The following is a 17,631-nucleotide window of genomic DNA, read 5'->3' on the forward strand; positions in this document are numbered from 1 at the left end:
AAGCATGAGTGTACCTTAAGACAGCAACCATGTGTTAATACATATGCATGAGGGGAGAGAGAAAATAAACATGAAAAAAAAATGTGGGCAATATAGCATTTGTAAGGACTAACCACTCGAAACTACTGAGCACTTGAAATGTAGTAGGTCCAAATTGAGTTGTGTTGCAAATATAAAATATGTCCCAGATTTTAAAGACTTAATATGAAAAAAGTAGTGTAAAATATCCCATCAATAATTTTTATGTTATGAATTTGGTAAAGTAGCAGGATACAAAATTAATGCACAGAAATCTCTAGCATTCCTATACATTAATGATGAAAAATGTGAAAGTGAAATTAAGAAAACACTCCCATTTACCACTGCAACAAAAAGAATAAAATATCTAGGAATGAACCTACCTAAGGAGACAAAAGACCTGTATGCAGAAAATTATAAGACACTGATGAAAGAAATTAAAGATGATACAAATAGATGGAGAGATATACCACGTTCTTGGATTGGAAGAATCAACACTGTGAAAATGACTGTACTACCCAAAGCAATCTACAGATTCAATGCAATCCCTATCAAACTACCACTGGCATTTTTCACAGAACAAAAAATTTCACAATTTGTATGGAAACAGAAAAGACCCCGAATAGCCAAAGCAATCTTGAGAAAGAGAAACGGAGCTGGAGGTATCAGGCTCCCTGACTTCAGACTGTATACTACAAAGCTACAGTAATCAAGACAGTATGGTACTGGCACAAAAACAGAAATATAGATCAATGGAACAGGATAGAAAGCCTAGAGATAAACCCACGCACATATGGACACCTTATCTTTGATAAAGGTGGCAGGAATATACCGTGGAGAAAGACAACCTCTTCACTAAGTGGTGCTGGGAAAACTGGACAGCCACATGTAAAAGAATGAAATTAGAACACTCCCTAACACCATACACAAAAATAAACTCAAAATAGAGTAAAGACCTAAATGGAAGGCCAGACACTATCAAACTCTTAGAGGAAAACATAGACAGAGCACTGTATGACATAAATCACAGTAAGATCCTTTTTGACCCACCTCCTAGAGAAATGGAAATAAAAACAAAAATAAACAAATGGGACCTAATGAAACTTCAAAGCTTTTGCACAGCAAAGGAAACCATAAACAAGACCAAAAGACAACCCTCAGAATGGGAGAAAATATTTGCAAATGAAGCAACTGACAAAGGATTAATCTCCAAAATTTACAAACAGCTCATGCAGCTCAATAACAAAAAAACAAACAACCCCATCCAAAAATGGGCAGAAGACCTAAACAGACATTTCTCCAAAGAAGATATACAGATTGCCAACAAACACATGAAAGAATGCTCAACATCACTAATCATTAGAGAAATGCAAATCGAAACTACAATGAGATATCATCTCACACCAGTCAGAATGGCCATCATCAAACAATCTACAAACCATACATGTTGGAGAGGGTGTGGAGAAAAGGGAACCCTCTTGCACTGTTGGTGGGAATGTAAATTGATGCAGCCACTATGGAGAACAGTATGGAGGTTCCTTAAAAAACTAAAAATAGAACTACCATATGACCCAGCAATCCCACTACTGGGCATAGACCCTGAGAAAATCATAATTCAAAAAGAGTCATGTACCACAATGTTCATTGCAGCTCTATTTACAATAGCCAGGACATGGAAGCAACCTAAATGTCCACTGACAGATGCATAAAGAGGATGTGACACATATATACAATGGAATATTAGCCATAAAAGGAAACGAAACTGAGTTATTTGCAGTGAGGTGGATGGACCTAGAGTCTGTCATACAGAGTGAAGTAAGTCGGAAAGAGAAGAACAAATACCGTATGCTAACACAAATATATGGAATTTAAGGGGAAAAAAAAAAGGTCATGAAGAACCTAGGGGTAAGACGGGAATAAAGATGCAGACCTACTAGAGAATGGACTTGAGGATACAGGGAGGGGGAAGGGTAAACTGGGACGAAGTGAGAGAGTGGCATGGACATATAGACACTACCAAACGTAAAACAGATAGCTAGTGGGAAGCAGCCGCATAGCACAGGGAGATCAGCACCGTGCTTTGTGACCACCTAGAGGGGTGGGATAGGGAGGGTGGGAGGGAGGGAGACACAAGAGGGAAGAGATATGGGAACATATGTATATGTATAACTGATTCACTCTTATAAAGCAGAAACTAACACACCATTGTAAAGCAATTATACTCCAATAAAGATGTTAAAAATTTTTTTTAAATGTTAATTATATGATAAAATATTTTGGATATATTGGGTTAAATAAAATATATTAAAATCAATTTTACATTTTTTTACTCTGTCATGTGCCTACTAGAAAATTTTAAATTACATAGGAGGCTCACATTCTATTTCTACTCCACAGCGCTGCTAATGTACGGTGGTAGAATTATAGCTATTTCTCTTTTTTTCTCATGTTATTATATTTTTGGAAATTTTTTTCACTAAAATAAGCATACATAAAAGCTGACAGCCAAAGTTGAATGTTTTGGAATTAAAAAGAAGAGAAACCTGCTTGGTTAACTAACTGTGAGATCTTGGCCAAGTCAAGGATGCCACTATGGTCTCAGCTTTTGTTTCTAAAAGGCAATGAGAGAATAAAGGTCTTTAAAGGCCTTTCCGGTTTGGAGCACTATGTCGACTTGAAGATAATACCTTCTAAGAGATTCTTCTAATAATTGGCAGAAAGCTGACATTTTCCTGCCTAAGAGTAATTGTTAAGAAGAGACAAAGGGGAAGTGACATTTTTCTCTGGCCTCTTCCAGTCCATCATACAGACTTCTCCTCGGCAAAGGCAGAGTGACAATGGACAGGTCACAGACTATATTCTAGATTCCCGGTATCTTCCTTCTAGTTCCTGCAAGAGCCCAGGAGTCCCTGTTTAGGGAGCTAAACAAGACAATGAATACGTTGGTGCTAGAAGGAATAGTTTGTTAATAATTGATACATCATCAGCACCCAAACCCGAAGGCCATAATTTAGGATACTGTCAAAGATCATAATAAAAGCAAGCAAAAATATGAGGGTTTAGAAGCCTTAGAAAAGCTAACCAAGATTCACAGTGTTGAATAAACTCCAAGACTCTCTTACGTTTTAAAACAAACAGTTGCAAAAATATTACAAGAGTTGTTTTACCCTAAATTTCATTGTGAATTAAACTTTCTAAATGATCCAGATCAAATACTATGGATTTTTAAAAGAATTTGATAGTGTCATAACAGTGCTAGGTATTCCAAATTAAGCCAAAGGATATCAATAAGATTCATGGATGAACCCTGGCATACAGCCATGAGCCCCATCTGCAAGTCACACATTACATATTGTTTGCATGTGATTTGCTTTTCCTTAACCCTTGGAGGTGCTCATTGGGATTTCCCCAAAGAGTTCCCAACACTGCAGGCTTATCTACCAGCGCCAGTGGATTAATTGGGAATGGCATGCAGGACTCCTGGGAAAAAGTGATTCAGAACAAAACTGCCTGGGGCAATTTAATTCTCATCTCAAAAAGGCTAATTTTCAAGTTATGTAGAGGCTCAGTTACACACACCGTAAATTGTTCTCTCATCTGAAATCAAGGATCCTAGAAAGGCAATTAATATGGGACTGTGTTCTATAAGGTTAGTCAAAAATTCATATGTAAGCTATTGGTTTTATGATAGGACTTGGGACTCTGACCCACTGGTTCCCTTCTCCTGTTAATGGCAGGCTTCACTTAGCAAGGTATCCATCACAGGTCTACGTGAACGCCATCATAATGGTTTGCATTATGCTAATCACCATAGTTACTTGTTTAGCAAAGGATTCTCTAAACAGGCATGAAACTGCCAATGTTGAATACAGAGCATGAGGCGGAAGAAGAGGAAGAGGAGGATGAAAAGACACTATTTCCTTTCTTCCAATGTAATACGCATGTGTGTACTCAGGAAAAACTACCAAGATAGCAAATTAACTAGTTGGCCAAGATCATTCAAACAAAAATTATTAAAAACTCAGTCACGGGCTTCCCTGGTGGCGCAGTGGTTGAGAATCTGCCTGCCAATGCAGGCGACACCGGTTCGAGCCCTGGTCTGGGAAGATCCCACATGCCGCGGAGCAACTAGGCCCGTGAGCCACAACTACTGAGCCTGCGCGTCTGGAGCCTGTGCTCCGCAACAAGAGAGACCGCGACAGTGAGAGGCCCGCGCACCGCGATGAAGAGTGGCCCCTGCTTGCCACAACTGGAGAAAGCCCTCGCGCAGAAACGAAGACCCAACGCAGCCAAAAATAAATAAATAAATAAATTATTTTTAAAAAGTAACAAGTGTTCAAGTACAGTTGGTGTCTTTAAAAAAAAACAAAAAACTCAGTCAATGGGAATCTTAAGGCAAAATATTAGGGAAACCAGATATTTTAAAGACCTTGTTATTAATATGAGTATTAGAGAGGGAGAAAAACCTTCAAATATAACTGGCTAAAATTTATTTAATTTTAAGATATGCCTAACACGGTATCTGACATACAGTAGACATTCAATATGCATTTGTTAAATGAATGATAACCTAAACGTGTCCAAATGTTTCAGATTGATGACAACCATTTTATTAATAGCGACTAAAACAAATAGAAAACCATTAGCAACCTGATCTCGGGTAAGCAGACTCAAAGGAGGAAATCAGATCCATACAAAAAGAAATCTCTCAAATGGACAGGCCTCTCTGCGGCAGAGGGAAGGGCTTCTTGGCTAACGTCTGAGACCATTGATTTATGTTTTTAATATGGAAGGAAAAAAACTGGCAACTTTCCCCAATATTTTAAATAATCTGGCCTGAATAGTTGCCATAGTAGCTTTAAAAATCAAGGTAGTTACTCACTGAAACATTAATTTTTTTTTCCCCCACAAAAGTCATTCAAAGAAACAGCATGGAGTAATAACAAGTCTGAAGTTTTCTCTACGACTTGCTCAAAATAAATTTACAAAATGACATTTCTTTTTTACTCATAATGAATGTACACATCTACATATGGTGCAATGAAAGGGGTAAATACACATCATCTGTACACACTCCAGAGAGACACACCAGCTGAGCCATCCCCAGGACAATTAACAGACTTTTCTAGAATATGTAAAAGAATGTATATGTATGTGTAACTGAATCACTTTGCTGTACAGCAGAAATTAACACAACATTGTAAATCAACTCTACTTCAGGAAAATAATTTTTTAAAAAAATACTCTTTTAAAGAAAAACCTTCAACTCTCCCACACGGAGAGAATGATACATTGAGGCTAACGGAGAAAACAATCCACTCACCTGGCTGTTTTCCCTTATCCACATTGAGTCCACAGAGCTAGACACGTCTTTTATCAAGCACATCACTGCAAATTCTTCCCCTTCCCTGAGAAGATAGCTGGCTTTGGACACAGACACAACAGGCACAGCTCTGATGGCTAGAATAAAACGAAACGTGGCCCTCAAATAACTGGCTGTAGTATAGCATAATGTTTTAACTTACCATTTTTCCTCAGCTGTGCCCAGCTCACTTTGTGGTCTTTTAAATAAGATATAAAGTATGGTACTAACCGATCTGTATTACTCGTATGTTTGAAGACATCAGCAATTAAATTGTACATCCCTCAAGTAACTTCATTAACACCGAGTGAAAAAGATAGACTATCTACTTTGAGATTATAATAATCCGGAGCAGTGCTATTTTGAAATAGGTAGAAGCCCTGGCACAGTGAAGCTGCATTTATTTTTATTTGACTTGCTGGTTTCATGAGAATGTGACCAACAACTAATTATCTTCTTTTAACCAAACAGGCATCTTTCCCACGCGCTATAAAAATAATGTCTTACTTCTTAAAATCACAGGTTTTAAATAATCAAACTTTCCTTAATTCCAAAGAGCATCCTTTTTCAAAAGCCTTAATAAAAACTACTCAATAGCTAAATGCCAACTGGTGTTGAGTTAGATGATCTCTGAAATACAAAAATCTGGATATCTTCCAGCTATCAAAATATTCTACATAATGCCACATTAAGAACAAGGTCCAAAAGTCAGCTGGTACTTTCCTCCTCAGACTGTGAATAGTTTGAGAAGGTATTAAAATTAAATAGCTGAGGAGGAATCAATTCATAGATCAATAGTAAATCAAGGAGTGAATAATCTGTATGCTAATCTTTTCAGTGTAACTAAGGCTTCCCAATGAGTTTCTCTGGGAAGGAACAGTTTGTGCAATTATGAAACTTTGGGATGTCCTGATGTCAGTAGGTTTAACGACTGTCCTCAGGACCATCTGAATGCCCATCCCTGGTAGACACACCCAGCTGGAGGTGGTCATGGACCCAACACATGGGATGGAGGCTGTGAAATAAAGTACTCACAAGCATCCGGCATTATTTTGAGCCCGGGCGAAACGATCCAAGAAGCTACCTGAGTGACATACTGAGTTGGACCAGTGAGAAGAGAGAAGTCTTTCTTTTAGATCAAAGGATGCTCCGACTCCCAGAAGAAAGCAAACAAGGGCCCGTACCTGCCCTCACTTTCAGGGTGAATTTCTTCGACAGCACGGACTTGCCCTTCTGGTTCGCCGAGCAGTGTAGACAGAGCCGATGATACTCGCGCTTCACGTTTCTGATCGTGATGCCGGCCTTGGGGTCAGCGACAAACGTCAAGTCCTTGGGAAGAGGTTTCCCCTCGCACCCCGTGAGGGAGTAATTGGTCACCTCTGGGTCTGTCAGAGGACAGCGGACCAGCGTGTCGTTGCCTTCCTTCCCGTACAAGGGAAGCTCAACCAGGAAAAGCTTCTCAGGATCTACAGCATATCAACAATCAGTAGTTTGAATGGCTGGTCACAGACACTGAAAACATTTTATAAAAATCTAAACTATTGTCGCTTATAACAACAATCCCTAGTGGCCCAAAGGGCTGCTGACTTTATTCTTTGCAAACAGAAGTAGAATTTATCCGAGAAGAGTTAACACTTAGTAAACACCTTCCATGTGTCAGGCACTAAGCCTGGACCATTACACACTTCTCACTCTCATTTAATCCTCAATACACCCCTATACGACAGGTGCTATCATTATCACCATTTTATCGATAAACTGGTCTCAAAAACAGTAACTCTCCTTAAGTGACACAGCCCAGAAATGGCAAGATAGAACTCAAAGCCAGGTCTGACTGATACCACAATTTGAACTCTTAAAGCTCTGGGAATATTTTATTGTAATAGTTACTTTGTTTCTACAGCAGGTAACACTCCAAAGAAACTGGGCCAAGAATAAGCCAGCCTGATGGTATCTAATAGGGTGGGAAAAAGTGGAATTATACCTTGTTCAGGACTTTCCCACCTGTCCAATCTGTAATTTGTTTTGATCTTATCTAATTGACACAACTTCTACCTTTGTGTGAGCCTTTATCATTTTTTTGAAAAGTGTCCAAATATACTTCCATGTTGTACCAGTTTCCGAATTAATCATATGTTTTGGGGGTTTTTTTAAATCTATTTAACAAGCAAGAAGACCTATTTAGTTCAGAAAGGTGAAATAATTTCCCTCTGGTGATACAATAACTTGCCTCATTTGTCCCCAAGTGTGCTTGACTTCAAAGTCAAATATGTACTCTACGCCTCCAAGACTAAGGGAGAAGCATGGGAAAGAGTCTATGAATTAAAAGAAGAATACAGGGCTTCCCTGGTGGTGGCGCAGTGGTTGGGAGTCCGCCTGCCGATGCAGGGGACGCGGGTTCGTGCCCCGATCCAGGAGGATCCCATGTGCCGCGGAGCGGCTGGGCCCGTGAGCCACGGCCGCTGAGCCCGCGCGTCTGGAGCCTGTGCTCCGCAGCGGGAGAGGCGGCAGCAGTGAGAGGCCCGCATACCGCAAAAAAAAAAAAAAAAAAAAAAAAAGAAGAACATAGAGGTTTAGAGGGAGGCAAAATGACCACGATCTAGGAGTCATGTGAGGGTATTCAATGAGACGAAAGGGAAAAAAATAAGAAATGTTTAAAAAGGGGACTAACCCATGTTATCAGTACTCAAGATGTGCCAAGAAGAAAGGAATATGGGAATCCCATGGGTCAGCCTGAAGCCTGGATGATAATCAGTAGTAACAGTGCAGAGTACATCAATGTGGAGAATGAGCTGGAGGGGTCCAGATGTTTTTCCTTATAAAGTGAGAGAATTACCAGCATCTCCATTGTTTGTAACAACACGGGTTTCAGAAAGTTCCTGAGAACCACCAGGTGAACACCCTGAGCACAGGGACTTTCCACACAATTCTTTCTTCATTAAGATAAATTTCAATCAGCTTATAAGTAACAATAGAGTACAATTAAGACTGAAAATGAACAAAACTGAATCATCATAAAATTGTCCTTTAGTGTTTTCATTCCTACAAAACCCTAACCCCTCTGCATGGGCCTCTTTCCAGAGTTCCCAGTCTCCAGGATCCTCCAGCTTCTGAATAGAATCTAGAAAACCATCAGGAGGCCACACAGTATAAATAACATGTGGGCCTCACTCTATTCATATTCCTTGAAAGGTATGTATAAATAGAACTTCTAGAAATCAAATAAATTGATAGGCAAACGGGAAGCTTATGAGTTTCAGAAATGCTATGGCAAATACTTGATCGCCCAAACCAGGATACTTGTGACTGAAAGGGGTACTCTTTAATAATTACGCCAGGACACCAGGCATGGACTGGGAAAGCTTCCGGTCGACTGAGATCTCGTATGTGCAAATACAAACCTCATTCTGTATACACAACAAGCTGCCGCCTCTACTGTGTAAAGACAATACGGATACAGGGTTGGGCCAACAGATTACACTTAAGATGTTTTTTAATTGTCCTTTCCATCTGTAAATCCGGTGTTCCACAAAAATCAATGACATGATTGAAATATACTTATCATAGAATTTTGACCAATTTTCAAAGAGTTTTCCAAAACAAATTATGCACCTCCCAGCCTAAGTTATTCTGCAAACAAATTATCTCATAACGGCTGAAATACGGTTCGAGGCTATAGCTGGTTAATTTTCCATCTATTCTTTCTCAGTCACTTGAGTCATAGTTCCTACAGCAATGCCCCAATTTCCTTCATTGCTGTCTGAGACAAATTACTTAAGCATCCAAACATCTTAAATTGGTAATAATTAAGTACAGTCCTAAGTTATTGGGGATGACTTCCCCCATCAAGAAAATCTGTGAGCCCTGTGAGACTGATTTGGCTAATGTAGCAGTTTCCCTATTTATTCAGCTGTCTACCCATCCTATTAATAAGCAGAATGATACTTCATTACCACCTGGAAATTACAGAGTACCTTCTTGAATGTCAAAGAACAGAACATGGTTGGCTCAACGATTATGGAACCAGACCCGGAGGCTAGCCATGGCTTTTCAACGCGCGTCTTTCTTTGCAGCGACCCACCCAGGAAAGAGTAAAAGAGTAAAAGATAAGGAGAGGCAGCGTCAGTTTCACGGCAACCTTCTGTACAGAGAACATGAGAGTCAATTTTACTAACCCTTGACAGAACTAGAATTTGCACAGTTTTGTCTCCCTGATAACAATTACATAAGGAAGATAGAGCAGGCAATCTTATCCAAGCGTTGCCGTGAGGAACTGTGACTCTAGGGCTGGCTCAGATCCACAATCTAGGATAAGTTTATTCGGTCCTCTTCCACAATACCATGCAGGAGGTTGCAACGACAGCCCCAGGCCAGGTACAAACCCAGGACTAGAACTGAAACTATTTCTCCTCCTATAATGTGGGTATGTCTCCTAAGCTTTAAGTGCTTCAGTTTTTACATCAGCAAAAAGAGACTCCTCCCTTATCCCTGCCCCTAGCCCCCTAGGAAATTTCCTCCGGACAAGGATATTAAAAGCACAAACACAGATGAATCACTGCATTCATCACATGAGATGAGGTTCAGAAATCCAACCATCACATTTTCCTTTTGTTTCTAGGAGGTCACAATTTTTTAAATGAATGAACTGACTTCTATTAAGAACCTAGGAAGGACAGGGGGTGCTTAGCCGACTGAGTTATTTTTCTGGAATTTACTCCCTAAAAGTGGGTCAATTCATTTGAAGCTTTGGTCTGTTTAGGCCTTTAGAGGCCTTTAGTTCCCTGAAACGTTTTTACTAAGTGGGAGTATCTGGAATCTCAAGGCATTAAAATGCCGCCTTCCCAAAGGGCCTAATTTATTCTCAGGGTTTATTCACATCACCAGGACAAATGGGCTAAACCATATTGTAATCTCATTAGGAAGAGTATCACAGCCTTGCAGACCTTCAGCTGGAGTTATACCCAAAGCCACTATGTATCAAAAGATGGGGGAAACTAACAATAAAAATTTTTGTCTTATGCTTCCTAGACCCAGCCAGTAATATTTTATCCATGACTCAGCCATCTATATGTCATCCCTAATTAAGGACAGGATATAAAGTTTTCTAAGTATAGCATCAAAGAAAGCTGAGCATTTACCTCTAACAAACACATAAATGGAACCGCTCAAGCCGCCTTCATTGGTGCACGTGTAATTGCCTGTATTTGTGGCCTCTGCTTTCTTGGTGATCCATTCTGGGTATGTTCTCTCTCTCAATTGACCCAGAGTCTCAAAAGTCCACTTGACAAATCCTGGGTCGGTGCATAACAGCCTAATCTCATCGCCGACACTGACAATTAACTCTGATTTTGCTGGATGGATGGATGGTGGAGACAGTTCCCCTGGACTCACAGATGGTTGAGAAGAGCCTGCCAAGAAAAACGAAAATCGTGTTGAATGCGATCTTTTTCTTAGGCGAAATAAGGATTTCTTCCAATATTGATTTCCATCTTCTGTGTACTCGACAATAAAAATAGGACAAAGCTGCCCAGCTATTTATGGGCAGAGATTTCTTTTTAAAGTTTCTCAAGTTCATCTAGAAAATTAAGTTATTTTCTGCAACCCTCAATTAATCCTGAGGGTCACCCTTGGTATGCAAGCCAAGACTTGCTGGATGCCATGGCCTTCGCTGGGTTAAACACACAGCGGGGTCAAGTTTCCACTCTGAACATGGGCCATTGCAATGATACTGACATGCTGACACCCAGTCCAGAGACAACAAAAACAAAATCTTACACTATTAAAAGAAAAACTACTGGGCTGTCACTCTTTAAGCAAAATGTACATGATCACGAGTAACTTGGCTTTTTCTTAAAACTTTGTGAATTCAGTTATTTCTATGCAATTCTCCTTATATGGTGATGGTCATCAAAAAAGGACTATCTCTAAGTTTCAAATAATAAGGCAGAAAATGAAAAGCTTATTTTAATGATCAGATCATGAGATTTCCTGGCCTATGTTGGGTTGCAGCCTGATTAACCTAATGCCCAGAGAGGTATCCTACATGGGAAACGTTTAAAGATATAAACTATAGACTCTGAATACGAAACTTGAACCTTAGAAAATTCACAGCAGCCAATTCATTCATTCATTTGTGCACGCATGCATCTGTAGCATGAAGGCAAGTATCTGTTCATTACTTGTGATCTACAAAAGCATTGTTAGGTGCTGGGAGAAAATCCCCATAAAGGGACACACAGTCCTTACACTCCAGAGCTTAAAGTACACAGTGTTCAATGTCAGAATAATGAAACAAAGATACAAGGTTGAGCTTTAGGCTAAAGAAAAAGAAGTGGGCTGGATTTTCACAATATCAGAAGAGGAGAAAGGAAAGACAGACATGTACCAGAGATATATACCACGGAGACACTCATGCACAGTGAGATACCAGATGTCAACTAGATTCACGGAAACCAGTGAAAAGCTCTGGTCCTCAGGTAGGCAGGAGCCACAGAACCCACAGCAAGGATTTGAGACGAAGAGAGGAAGATCTGAGACTGCCAGAGGAAGAGCACATTAGCGGCTAGAGTGCCATGAAAAATACAAAAGGTTGACTCACACATGACCTGCGTGAGATGGGCTGGGGCACCAGGATAACAGAGCCCCCTGGGGGGCTTTCAGCTACTTCTGCAGGATCATGGGGGGAATGGTTCATGTGCCTGGGATTTGTGCCCCCCCCCGCCCCGTACACATACAAGGTCAGCTGGAGAGGGTGTGGAGAAAAAGGAACCCTCTCACACTGTTGGTGGGAATGTAAATGGATACAGCCACTATGGAGAACGGTGTGGAGGTTCCTTAAAAGACTACAAATAGAACTACCATACGACCCAGCAATCCCACTATTAGGCATATACACTGAGAAAACCATAATTCAAAAAGAGTCATGTACCACAATGTTCATTGCAGCTCTATTTACAATAGCCCAGAGATGGAAACAACCTAAGTGTGCATCATCAGATGAATGGATAAAGAAGGTGTGGCACATATATACAATGGAATATTACTCAGCCATGAAAAGAAACGAAATTGAGTTATTTGTAGTGAGGTGGACGGACCTAGAGTCTGTCATACAGAGTGAAGTTAAGTCAGAAAGAGAAAAACAAATACTGTATGCTAACGCATATATATGGAATCTAAAAAAAAAAAAAAAAAAAAAAAAGGTTCTGAGGAACCTAGGGGCAGGACAGGAATAAAGACGCAGACGTAGAGAATGGACTTGAGGACACGGGGATGGGGAAGGGTAAGCTGGGATGAAGTGAGAGAGTGGCATGGACTTATATATACTACCCAATGTAAAATAGATAGCTAGTGGGAAGCAGCCACATAGCACAGGGAGATCAGCTCGGTGCTCCGTGACCACCTACAGGGGTGGGATTGGGAAGGTGGGAGGGAGACGCAAGAGCGAGGAGATATGGGGATATATGTACACGTTTAGCTGATTCTCTTTGTTATACAGCAAAAAACTAACACAACGTTGTAAAGCAATTATACTCCAATGAAGACGTTAAAGAAAAAAAAAGTTACTGAGCATCAACAGTATGAGAAGTGCTATGGACGAGACTCTGTGCCCTCTAGACTGAGCATCTGAATGGAGAAGCCAGAATGTGGGAATGAAGTGGTTAGGATTATTTTTAAAGTCATACAGTGCATTAAATAATGAAAATGGGCACAGCGGTAAATGGAGACGCTATTATTTCAATTATTTATCCCCTTTAAAAAAGGAATACTTCCGGGAATTCCCTGGCAGTCCAGTGGTTAAGACTTGGTGCTTTCCCTGCTGTGGGCCTGGGTTCAATTGCTGGTCGGGGAACTAAGATCCCACAAGCCACGTGGCACGGCCCAAAAAAAAAAAAAAAAGGAGTACTTCCTAGTCCATATGAGCGACATTGACAGTAAACTGAATCCAAAAATTCTCAAGAATTTATATTGCAATATATTTCAATCAATTCAATCTTCTCATGAGTGGGTCTTAAGGGCATATGCAGATACTACAACCTGGTTGAATAAATACCGTTGACTTCCGGAGACCTGCCACCCCAACGTAGGCAAGGCTTAGCTGTGTGACCTAAGGCAGGCCACTAGAGCTTTCTGTGCCCAAGTTTCCACATCTGGAAAATGATGATAGAAATACCCTCATTTCACAGAGTCCTAATGCAAATCAAATGTGATAAATACACGCGAGGAGCTTAACACAGCACTGCAGTTTGTAATAAATGCTGGCTATTACAGGGAAGCAATAAAGCATCCGAGGTAAGAGCTTGACTCATTTTTTTGAGGTTTCTAAATTTTTTTTGAATTTATTTTATTGAAGTATAGTTGATTTACAATGTTGCGTTAATTTCTGCTATAAGCAAAGTGATTCAGGTATCCACATATATATTCTTTCTCATATCCTTTTCCATTATGGTTTATCACAGGGTGTTGAAATTATAGTTTCCTGTGCTATATGGTAGGACCTTGTTGCTTATCCATCCTATATATAATAGGTTGCATCTGCTAATCCCAAACTCCCACTCCATCCCTTCCCCTTGGCAATCACAAGTCTGTTCTCTATGCCCGTGAGTCTGTTTCTGTTTCGTAGATGAGTTCATTTGTGTCATACTTTAGATTCCACATATAAGTGATATCATATGGTATTTATCTTTCTCGTTCTGACTTATTTCAGTTAGTATGATAATCTCTAGAGATAAGACTGTACAGATTTGCATCCTGGCTCTCTGCCACTTACTGTGTGATCCTTTGGCAAGTTACCAATCGTCTCTGCCTCGGTTTCCTCATCTTGAAAGTAACAGCGCCTGTTCATAAAACTGTTATGTAAAGCACTCAGAATTGTGCTCAGGCACATAGAAAACACATAATAAATACGAGACAATTATTCTAAAAACAGAATCTCTTATCTTCCCTCCAATCAGTCCTGACTTACTTCCTATGGATGTGAATGGGTCCATCATTTCCCAAACAGATTTCTGCCTGACTTCGCCCTCCTTGGCAGTAAAATCATAGCAGTCTTTCCCCAGAACCTCTGCCACACATCCTTGTATGCCTTTCCACTCCTGCTGTGCCACCCCAGACTAGCCACTTACGATGTCATGGAGAGAACATCCTCTCCTGAAAGACCTCCATGCCTCCAGCCTCCACTCACCCCACCTCCAAATCATCCAACCTCATAAACCTGAGACCCATCAGCCTAAAACACCACTTTTTCAACAACCTCACTCCCAGCCTCAAAACCCCTAACAGAGGCAGCAGCAGCTAACGCTGACATCACGTGCGGCTTACAAAGCATTTTCACGGGATTAATTTCTAGCTGTTTCCTCTGGACCCAACCTGCCTCTCCAGTCAGACAGACCCTTAGGCTAAGGATGCTACAAACACTCTTCAGTCCTTGCTATGCCCATCTCTCTGCCCATGTCCCCAGGACACAGCTACTCCACCAATTCACCTCTTTGTCATATGGAAAGCCCAGTCTTCATGGCTCTTGTTCCCTAACCACTCCAGGTCGTGATCACCTGTCCCCACTAAATCCCTCTAACATGTTCAGCCCCATCACCCATTTGGCTTCTAACTGCTGTACCATAGTGGTCTACATCTATATATTACCTTCTCTACCTATTGCAAGGTCTTAGGGCCCTCAGGGTAAGAATCCTAAATTGTACTTTTCTCCCTAGCATAGTTATAAAAAAGATTCCCTTCAATCCCTGAACATATAAAAGACTGGAGGAAGGACAGGTTCCAGAACACCCAGCTCCTGTAACAGATGTTAACAGTCTTCCGACCTATCCCCAAAAGAGCACAACTGTCTGTTCTGCTGCTCCACTAAGAAAAGGGAGTGGCTTAATTCATCCATTAAAACTATTATGGAGGGGCTTCCCTGGTGGCGCAGTGGTTGAGAGTCCGCCTGACGATGCAGGGGACACGGGTTTGTGCCCCAGTCCAGGAAGATCCCACATGCCGCGGAGCGGCTGGGCCCGTGAGCCATGGCCGCTGAGCCTGCGTGTCCGGAGCCTGTGCCCCACGACGGGAGAGGCCACAGCAGTGAGAGGCCCGCGTACCACAGGGAAAAAAAAAAAAAAAAAATCAATACCAATAATTTATTCCAACTGACCTCTGAAATTGCTCTGGAATCACACATTTTGAAATATATCTGGTACACAGCAAGTTCTCAACAAACGTTTGTTGAATTGGGTTTTATCTATATCAGGACCCTTTGCATTTGAACATATACTTCCCTAATTATGTTTGGCTAATAAAAATATCAAGAGTTGCTTTCTGTCTCCTGAACACATGTTAGTTAATGAGCCCCCCAAAAAATGATAGCTGGCAAAACCCACCATTCTGGGGACCAAGTACTATAATGAACGATGGCTCTGGGCTAGGAACTCCAGGACCTATTCAGCAAATACTTATCCCAGGTACCTTGCTAAGCGCTGGACCTAGGAAACAGACCTTGCTCTCAAGAAGCACAAATAAGGGAGGAAAAGGGCACTTATGAACAGTCAACAATGCAAGATTTTAACAATAGTTCAAGATAAATACCAACATACCCTCTGTAACCTCCTTCTAGTGTAAAATTCAACCATACCCCAAAGAATTGAAATCAGGATGCAAACAGATACTTGCACACCAACGTTCATAGCTGCATTATTCACAATAGCCAGAAGGTGGAAAAACCCAGTTGTCCATCAACAGATGAGTGGATAAACAAAATGTGGTATATACATAAAACAAAATATTATTCAGCCATAAAAAGGAATGAAATTCTGACATATGCTACAATATGGATGAACTTTGAAAACATTATGCTAAGTGAAATAAGCCAGACACAAAAGGATAAATATTGTATGATTCCACTTATATGAGGTATCAAGAATAGGCAAATTCATAGAGACAGAAAGTAGGATAGAGGCTACCAAGGGCTAGGGAGGAATGGAGGGTTATTGTTTAATGGGTTTCTGTTTGGGAGGATTAAAAAAAAAAAAGTCCTGGAAATGGATATGGTGACGGTTGTGAATGTACTTTAATGGCACTGAATTAGACCCTTTTAAATGGTACGCTTTATATTATGTATATTTTACCACAATTTTTTTAAAAACTAAAGTTTTTTTAAAAATCAGTAATTCTTCAAGGCCCAGGGGAAGCCTCAAATTTTCTCAGCTACCTGGGCTCTTTCTTATCTGACCACTCTGACCTCTAGTAGTAGCCTCTGTGGGCCCCCCAAGTTTATCTTAAATCACAGCGTTAAAAAATTAATCACTGTTATTATTTTTATTTGTTCCACACAGCTGTGTTTGAGGGCTTGAACACCAGCTCTCTTTCTTCCCAGTTCTCTACTACCTTATACAGAGTAGCCATTCATAGCAGAAGCCTCTTTTAGGGCTCTGGACTGAATAAGCTAGAAATTTTAAACCACACTGACTACTGCCCAAGAGATTTGAACGCTCAGGGCTACTAGAGTTCTTCTCCTGTACATCTTTGCTTTTCTCCTCACACCATCTGAGTCCTTTGGTTTTATTCTCAAACCTGTTTATGGAAGTTGGACTTGATTTTATATTACATATAAGTACATGTTATGAAAATTGATGAAATGAGTGTGTGTGAGTGTGTGTGTATGTGTGTGTGTGTTTGGGGAAAGCTGTTGATTCTCTGATAACCAAGCAACACTCTATAAGGTGGCTCAACTGAAAAAACCCTACAGGTACTTCAAGTTAAATGTGGGTGAAACATGAGAAGACTGGGGGAGGGTCTCCACTTCACAAAGACGGGCGGGGGGGATATTCTGCATTCTGACTCTCTCACAGGCACTACTTTTTTTTTTTTTTGTGCGGTATGCGGGCCTCTCGCTGTTGTGGCCTCTCCCGTTGCGGAGCACAGGCTCCGGACGCACAGGCTCAGCGGCCATGGCTCACGGGCCCAGCCGCTCCGCGGCATGTGGGATCTTCCCAGACCGGGGCACGAACCCGTGTCCCCTGCATCAGCAGGCAGACTCTCAACCACTGCGCCACCAGGGAAGCCCACAGGCACTACTTTTAAAGAAACTGAAATTAGAAACTGCAGGCCTTATATTGTGGGTGTGGTGTACGGGGAAGACAGCAGCTCAGACTGCCTGAGAACTCCCATCAGTCAACCCAAACTCAAAGAAAAAGTTCTGTTTCTCCGTCAAAAAGAACAAACCCATCCATCTTTCTTTTCTTAAGTGAAATAAACCATTCAAG

At 40.9% G+C, this 17,631-nt stretch overlaps 1 protein-coding gene across 3 annotated transcripts in view; it reads right to left on the reverse strand.

The window, feature by feature from the left end:
• KIT (KIT proto-oncogene, receptor tyrosine kinase) overlaps nt 1-17,631 on the reverse strand; it is an 81,568-nt gene that overhangs the window by 36,968 nt on the left and 26,969 nt on the right. For all 3 annotated transcript variants that reach the window (XM_065878074.1, XM_065878077.1, XM_065878075.1), the window contains exons 2-4: nt 10,519-10,788; nt 6,565-6,846; nt 5,342-5,478 (exon numbers count right to left, since the gene is read on the reverse strand). In XM_065878074.1, coding sequence (XP_065734146.1) covers nt 5,342-5,478; nt 6,565-6,846; nt 10,519-10,788 — 689 coding nt within the window. The remainder of the gene's footprint in view (nt 1-5,341; nt 5,479-6,564; nt 6,847-10,518; nt 10,789-17,631) is intronic.

The sequence above is a fragment of the Phocoena phocoena genome, chromosome 5 (genome assembly GCF_963924675.1).
Source record: "Phocoena phocoena chromosome 5, mPhoPho1.1, whole genome shotgun sequence".
Classification (NCBI taxonomy): Eukaryota; Metazoa; Chordata; class Mammalia; order Artiodactyla; family Phocoenidae; genus Phocoena; species Phocoena phocoena.